General features: G+C 40.1%; 1 protein-coding gene across 1 annotated transcript in view; it reads left to right on the forward strand.

Moving 5' to 3' along the window:
* Nucleotides 1-8360, forward strand: part of PKP1 (plakophilin 1) — a 60769-nt gene extending 52409 nt beyond the window's left edge. Inside the window, exons 7-14 of the mRNA XM_056844169.1 lie at nt 1210-1324; nt 2149-2304; nt 2637-2813; nt 3277-3430; nt 4781-4967; nt 5292-5376; nt 6235-6338; nt 8186-8360. Coding sequence (XP_056700147.1) covers nt 1210-1324; nt 2149-2304; nt 2637-2813; nt 3277-3430; nt 4781-4967; nt 5292-5376; nt 6235-6306 — 946 coding nt within the window. The 3' untranslated portion in view covers nt 6307-6338; nt 8186-8360. The remainder of the gene's footprint in view (nt 1-1209; nt 1325-2148; nt 2305-2636; nt 2814-3276; nt 3431-4780; nt 4968-5291; nt 5377-6234; nt 6339-8185) is intronic.
* Nucleotides 8361-8733: the final 373 nt, after the last annotated feature.

Raw genomic sequence — 8733 nt, forward strand, 5'->3', positions numbered from 1 at the left:
GATGTTAAAACAAGCCAGGACCAATTTAGGTATAAAAAAGTTATTTTTTTTAAAAAAAACTTGGCATTTGAATGGAAGAAAAGAAGAAGCATGTGATTAGGTTTTATATAAATATAAAATATTGGTGTGCATAGGCTAGTTGTAACTTTAGAAGAGGGGCTGAGAAATGTTGCTTCCAATCAAAACTGACCCTGTGCCCACTTTGTGGGTCTTTGGCCATAATTCTTACTTCTCACCAGTTGTGCTCTTCTTGTGAATTGGAACAGTAACTATCAAACTGACAGAATTGTCGTAGAGAGGTGGAGATCAAGAATTCTAAACCAGCTTTCACAGAAGAAATCTCCTTCTTTAGAATTGCAACTAATGTCAACTAATTAGTGTCAACTAATATTTGCTAGTCAGTGACTAGTGTTAGTATGATGGAATTATGGTTTTAATGTAAGCCACTCTGAGCTTGGCTTAGGCTGGGGTAGAGTGGGATTTAAGTCAAAAATAAACTAACTAATATTAAAGCACTCTGTTATTTCCACACTCAGATATCCTGCAGTGCCTATGAAATGCCTACAATAAATATCAAGCACTTCCTTGTGCATGGGGGGAGGTCTGTGAATTTCTGTCATGAGCTGCAGCCTCCTGACCCTCAGGAATCAGTTTGGGGGGGGGCATAGGGGTCTGCTATAGGGAGATCTGCTCATGCTGTGTTGGTGATCAAACGCCATTTATGTTATACATCCTCATATTCATAGTGAATTAAATACTCACAAATTCCTAACAGAATATTTATAAACACTAAAGGAGTATCCGGGCTGTGTAACCGTCAGGAAAGAAAATACCAAGACCACGGTTACACAGCCCGGATAACCCACAAGAACCAATGAACTCTGACCGTGAAAGCCTTCGACAATACTAAAGGAGTAGATTAGAAACTCATGAATGCCCAAGTGAACAGCACCTCTTCAAAGCTTGCAGATCTCCAAATGTGCTAAACCAGTCCTAAGTATGTATTCTCTTGGGAAAAAGTCATCTTGATAGTGGATATATTTTTGGATTATACTCCGTGCCCTCTCCATATAGGTGAATTGCACCCTCATGGAATCAAAGGGAACTATATATGGATCTTGGTGAGTGCAGGAAAAGAATAACTACATGAGGTGCCTGACTGCTTTCATATTTTCTGTCTTCAATTTATAAAACACCTCTCCGTTTTAGGAACCTGAGTTCCGCAGATGCAGGGCGCCAAACTATGAGAAACTACCCTGGTCTGATTGACTCTGTGATGACTTATTCTCAGAACTGTGTGGCAGCCAACCGGCCGGATGACAAGGTACTAGGAAATGAGCAATTTCATATATTCCCTTGGTGGAATGCACTGGGGAGAAAATTATTGAGAACCATTAGGACTTCCTTTGTTTTAGCTTAGGATAATAGAAACTCATTCTCTTGTAACTGAGAAACCAGTTGGGAAAACAACAATTTTAAGCTATGTACAAATAATCACAATGTGTGACATACAGAGGAAGGAAGGAAGGTCTATTAGAGGTCATTTTGATGTGCTCAAAGTCAGAATCCTCTGCTGAGTGCAGTTAAAACTTGCCATTGAAACCTATACCTATGAGGCTGAGCTCATCTTTATGAAATGTTTAAATGGGATATACATTCTTGGTATTAGAAACCTATTTCTTCATGATTGTAGAAAGCTATTTTGGCCTTGTTGTTTTTATCATCCCTCTTTTCCACGTAGGAACTAAAGAAAAGACCTTAAAGGGCCATTTATGATGAACTGTTACTTTTGGGATATCTTCAATACGAGCCATCAGTTCTATGCTATCAGTGTAGCCCTAAACAGAGTTACACCCTTACATGTCCATTGAAATCAATGGACTTAGAAGGGTGTAGGTCTCCTTAGGACTGCACTGTAAAGGTCTTTCTCCCATCATCTCTTGCAGCGCTTTCAGCAAGCATTTCACTGTGAGACCTAACTTCAGTTTTACAGAACTGAATAATAACATCAGGCTCTGGACTGTGGAACATTTTTTAACATTAGACTTTATATCTGTCATACACAGTGTACATATGTGTTAAAGGATAGCTAAGATAATGGTAGTGGTGTATACAAGCAAAGTGATCATGTTTTTTCTGTTTTTCCAGTCTGTGGAGAACTGCATCTGTATCCTACACAATCTGTCCTACCGCTTGGATTCTGAGGTGCCTAATAAATACACACAGCTTAATCACATGGCCAGGACCACTTACACCGACAAAACCCTTACTGGCTGCTTCAACAACAGAGGGGGAAGAATGGAGGTAAGGCTTGGTGCTTGCTGATGCTTCGTCTATGAATTTCAGCCCTGCTGCATTCAAGTGGAGATCCCCATCCCTGCCTCTTGCTACATTGCCAAGCATATGGATTAGGCTAGGGGAACAGAGAATGGCCATTGAAAATTACATAATGAGTGAAAACATTCAAGGAGCATATTCAAAGAAACATTCCCTATATTGCCAAGCACTGCCTATGCGACTGCTATGCTATCTGTCTGCAACAGGTCTAAACACACATTGAAATGTGCATGTCATGTTGCTGCAACCTGGATTACAAAATGCAGTTTCTTGGATTTTTCCTCTCTCTTAATTCTTAGTATGATGAGTATGATATGCCCCTTCCTGAGGAGGACTATAAACCCCGGGGGTCCAGCTGGCTCTATCATTCGGATGCCATCCGTACATACCTGTCTCTGATGGACCAGAGTAAGAAAGATGCCACCCTAGAAGCTTGTGCTGGAGCCCTGCAAAATCTAACTGCAAGCAGAGGACTGGTAAGAATCTTACTTGTTTAGACAGCTGGGAAGAATTTACTACTAATATCTAGAGTGCAATTAAAGCCAATGGAATCTGTAAAAATATTGAGTTTACAGAAGAGTCTTCTGCCAGTAGAACCTTATTTTTCTGAAATGGAAATAGTTGCATCCAAATAATCAAATGTCTTCATTTCTATCATAATACGTCTCAAAAGATTCTTTTGGGGGGAACTATTTTCATTTACTCTTCCTGCTTCCTTTAAAAAACAGACCCTTTCATTGTAGTTGGGAGTTTCAATCAAATGCAGAGTTTCCTAATTCAGAAGGAACTTCCCAGTACTCAGTTTTTTTAAAATCTCAATTTGAAATTATATATGTTTTGGTCACCTTAACATTTTTTGTGAAAGAAAAATCACAACTCCAGATAATTCTTATAAAGACTACTAATGTTGTCCTCTGGCCACATGATTTTGTTCCCAAGATGTCAAATGCAATGAGCCAGCTGATTGCTACGAAGGAGAAAGGTTTACCTCGTATAGCCCGGCTCCTGCAGTCCAATAATGCAGAGGTTGTCCGATCTGGAACATCCTTGCTGAGCAATATGTCTCGACACCCCATTCTCCACAAGACTATGGGTAAGTACAGTTTTGCAAAGGAAACTCAACTTATGCACCACACCAACTAACTGGGACCACCCTGTCCTGGACCAGGGGTGGCCCTGAGATGGTATCCCGCTCCTCAAGGAAGGGGATTGGGGTGAAGAAATTGTTTTTCCATACTTTTTGTTTATATCAAATCTCTTTCCCATGTTGACCAAATTCTTGTTCTTTCTCCATTTCATATCACTTGGCTTGACTCCTTGGGGTTGTTATGCCTGTTCCATATCTGATGAGTCTTTGTCCTGCCCAGCCCCATTGCAAGACATCAGAAGTTTATAGGCTTGTCTGTGCACTTGGTATCTCTGCAGGTGTCTTCTTGCATGCTTTAACTCATTTAAAATGGTTCATGTTAACAAGGTACCCATTCAGTAGCACCCATGTCTCCTTGCCCAGACATCAGTCTATTATTCTATTTAGCTAGTTCATGTTAACAAGGTACCCATTCAGTAGCACCCATGTCTCCTTGCCCAGACATCAGTCCATTATTCTATTTAGCTAGTTCAGGACTTCTTCTGCTGGTTCCTGCTGGTTTCTTCTGCTTGCTTCCTGAAAATACTTCCAAAGTGACTTCAGGTGTGATCCTAAGAAAAATTTTACTTTCTGAGACCATGAGCTTCATACACATATGATGTTTTGAATTCACTTATGGGTGATCAGTTCACCCAGATCATTACACTGAGATATATTATCCACCCATCATACACATATGATGTTCAGGCTATTCCCACTATATGGAATGGGCTCACTGAGAAGGGGTGTGTGTGCTGGCCATGGAAATTCTTAAGAGGCACCGTGAGGCTGTTTTCTGGTACTAGGGCATTTCATGAGGCTTGAGCTACAGGCATTTTATGAGGATTAAACTGTTTTCCTGATTAGATTATGTTGCTGTTTTAAAGATGAATTGTAAGCCACCTTGAACTGCAAAGGGAAAGGCAGAATATAAATAGTCTGGTAAATAAATTCTGCAATATTGTACCACAAAGATCCAATGGAAAACCATTTGTTATTCTACTAATTACCTGTTGTTTTTGAGACTAAGGAATACGTCAGCATGTATGGACTGAGCTTGGTTGCCACTGGCAAATCTACACCAACTTCAGGGCTACCTGAGGTTGCTCTGCTATGGCTTGCCACACAATCCCTTCACTTCCAACTTTGTTGGTACTACTGTAACTATGACTAACACTTCCCCTTTGACCTGATTCTAGACCTTTTGAAGTTGAGTAATGCTATTTCATCTCCACAGACCTTGTTGAAGGTATGTGGGGGTTTGTCAACTTTTCATTTACCTGTTTTCTGTTTCTCTCTCCCCTCCCCCAAATTTAGCTAACCAGGTTCTCCCAGATGTGACTCGTCTCCTAGCTCTCCAGGCTCCCGGTTCCGGCAACTATGGAGACATTATGTCATCTGCTTGCTACACCCTGAGGAACTTGATTATGTCCAATCCACAGATGGCCAAGCCCTATCTGACAGGAAGTCTGATAAATAACGTAGTAGGCCTGTGCCGAAATGGGTGAGTAATGGGTATAAAGGGAGGACAATTGAGAGACATGCAAATATGACAGACAGATAGATAATATTACAAATACCATGGAGTGGTGTCAGATAGCGACTTCTTAGTAGCTACCATTTTACACTGGACTTTTTGGCAGATATATTATGAACTTCATTTTAATAGAGCCTCAGTATTTGGAAGCCATGTCATAATACCTAAATTAAAGTTGATAGCCATAAGAGAAGCCTGAAAAGCTCCATTCTGAAGGGTATATACAAGGTGTACAATGTGGACACCATCTGTACCATTGGTAACCCTCGTTTACCTTTTGGTTGTTTACAGTTCCTCTCCAAAAGCAGCTGAAGCTGCTCGTCTTCTATTGGCTGACCTGTGGTCAAACAGGGAACTCCAATCTATGCTAAAACAGGTAAGAGAACAAGGTGTTGTATCTGTTTAATGGTTCAGAAAAGAATATCGCAGCTAGTCAACTCAACCCACTTAAATAAAAGTGAATGAGTCTTTAAAGAGCAAAAACAATATAGCAAAGACAGAATAATTATATGGGCATTTTGAAAAACTGGGATGCATAGAAGTTTGATTAAGAAATGTATTCTGTTTCTAGTTTAGCTGTCAAGATCTAAAGCAGATCTCCTAGGAAAGATTCTTGACATGTATGTTGCATGTCTATGTTCCATGAGAATTGCTGGGGAGGGGTAGTATGACTAGTTGCATTTATCTTGTGTATTGGGTTCCCTTCATCTGCTGATGGAAGGCAGTTTAAAAAAGAAAGATTCACTTCATGTAATAATGGGCCCAAGAAGTCTGAGCCCAGCCAGTAAATAGATAAAAGACTGATTGGGAGTCCTATTATCCTATGTTCCTTGGAGGAATAGGCAGAATAAAATGTATTAAATAAATAAAACAATAAAAACAAAAAAATGTATGTGTGTGTGTGTGTGTGTGCGCGTGTTTGTGTTTGTTATAGAAAGCTACAGGACAGTGGCTGAGAGATTGATCTATGAATCAGAAAGTCCCCAGCTAAAATTTACTAAGTAGTTTTTGGGATATATATTTCCATAAGTGTGCCCATGTGTGTTTACACACCTGCACATCCTAACACTTGACTTCCTGGGAAGTCTATGGCTCCTAATAATAACCCGAACAGTGCCATCCTAAGCATTAATGGGCTTAGAACTGTATAACTCTGCTTACAATAGCACTACCAGTGGCTGTTTTCCTCCTGCCTAATCTTCTACGTGCTTCATTTCTATGGCTCATTCTACAGCAAGGATATGATAAGAATATGATGGGGTCCTTAACAGGAAGCACTTTCAGGAACCTGTCTTCTAGATTCTAAGAAGAGATTTTCATTACATTTGTGGACAGCAGGTAAACATCTGAATCTGATTTCAGTGCTGGAGTAAAATTCAGAAGAAAAAAAATGTTTGGTCTCCAGCAGCAACACCTTTTAATGTAAATGCTTCTATGCTTATTTTCTTGAGGTCCTGATCTGGTAATGGTTTGTAATGACATTGTTTGCAAAACACACTGCATACATATCTTAGGCCTTTTATGCATGGCCGTTTCCCTTGCCCTCACCGCCCCCCCAACGTCTTTGGGTCTTTTTTTGATTATGCATGCTGTTTCCAACTGTCAGAGGCCGCCTCGCTCTCCCCCTGTGTTTCCGTGCATTTTGCCTGCGTTTTCAGGGACCAGTTTAATCTCAAATTTGAAAATGCGGGCAAAACCCAAGGAAACGCAGGGGGAGAATGAGGCGACCTCTGATGGTAGGAAATGGCGTTCATAATCATAACAAAGACATAAACAACGTCGTCAGAGGGGTGTCTGTGAAGGAGACAGCCATGCATAAAAGGTTTTACTCTACAGTCTGAAGCAAGGCAAAACTAAGAACTAGCAGGATTCAGTTTTTGGTTGTAATTGCCATATGAAACTGTTTTGGGTCCCCCCCCCCCAAGATGCAAACAGCTTTCAAAAATACACACAGTAGAACATAACCAAACTTAAACACTTTCTAAATCCCCTTGATTTTAAAGGGTATGTGATTTAAGCCTGTAGTTAACTTTCCCATTTTGCCATTGGGACTTAAAAGAATATGGCTAGATGTTGCTCTTTCTCAAATTCGGATAGTGAATCAGGCCTGTGAATTATTGCTAACATTATTGCTAACATTAACTTTAGCCGTTAACATTTTCATCAAATTGCGCAAAGATTAATTTTATGATATATTTTCTACTTGGGTACTAATGCTCAAATACAAAATAAAAGTACCCACATAATGCATTTGTTGTAAAAGGTACATTTGTGTACAGCCTGTGACTTTCGCCTTCAAAAATACTCTCAGCCGACAACCAGGAAAGGTAGAGGACTCCACCTGCAAGGTTTTTTTTTATAACAAAAAGCTAAGTTATATGTGTATGGTTTTCATAGCTGATGTAGTACTTGTGTGTTTTTGAGAAACTGAATATAAAATGTATCTTAAAAAGCCGTTCAAATTAGCCCTTTTAAAAATAAATGAGATGGGAAGCAACTGGCGTTGCTGCCTTAAATACAGTTACCAGTTACCCAGAATATCTCAGAAAATTGCCTGCAGCAGTATGTCCTGGTAACATTGGGGGTCAGATCCCCCAGCAGCGTGCCAGCCAAAGTGGATCAGGTCCCCGCCTTGCCCTGGCAGCCCCCTGTGACCCCTGCCCCCAAAGGTTTATGCTGGAGACCCATGTAGATAAAAAGCCATGTGAATTGGGGAGTTGCAGCAAGGAAGGAATACAGGTGAGATTGACCCTCCTATTGACAGAATGTTGGCTAAGTGCAATACACAAGGTGTGATCCCTGCATAAATGCACACTGTTGTGCCACTGGAAGAATATTGATATATGACTCAATAGAACTCTCTTAATTCATTTTTCCTCCTTGGCTGTAGTTGTAAGACCTAGGAGGAGGACTAATAAGTGGACTGGGAGAATTGGAAAGGAGATGGGTGAGTGGATGAGGGATGAGTTATATGGGAGATGCACATTAGCCTTTTACTCTGAGGAACGGCCAGCTTGCTGTGATCTGGGCTGGGTTATGCACATGGAGGTAGGGAAAAGAGTCATGGCCAATCTCCTTACATGGGCACAACAGCACATGAAGAGTCACATGGGGACATTGCTTAGTGTGTAGGTGATGGACCCTCTGAAGTGATTAATTTGGCAGACGTTTTCCTTTTCTTTCAGAATTTGTAACTGGTTCCTGTCGGGAGACCTCAACCCTCAAGGAATTAGTTAAGTCTTTAAAGATGTACACAGTGTTTTGAAAGATCAATTGAGTTGTAAAATTAGGTATGAAAAATGGATTGCCTGATTATAGGTATCTGAAAATGTTTTAATGGATATTTTGAATGTTTTTCTTTTTTCTGGGGGCACATTGGGAGTTCAGAGGTTAATGTCACTTGATGTAAATCATTATATTTGTAAAAAATGGGGGAGTACAATTTGAAAAGGTATAAAGAGTAAATCAGGCACCAACCTCCCAACCAATATCGGGGCCATAATAGGCAAGTTTACCAAGATAGTACCAAGCTAACCACCACTTACAGCTTCACAAAACAGCATTTCCTTATATCCATTATATAGTTATCATATGAATACAGGGAGAAGCAGATATTAAGTATCATAAAAGACATTTGGGTGCCATATAAATATATATGTCTAAGTCCTTTTCATTCCTCATTTCCATCACATTGTATACAATTGCTAACATTTTGTGTGTTTATTTCACTGTT

The sequence above is a fragment of the Euleptes europaea genome, chromosome 2 (assembly GCF_029931775.1).
Source record: "Euleptes europaea isolate rEulEur1 chromosome 2, rEulEur1.hap1, whole genome shotgun sequence".
Lineage (NCBI taxonomy): Eukaryota > Metazoa > Chordata > Lepidosauria > Squamata > Sphaerodactylidae > Euleptes > Euleptes europaea.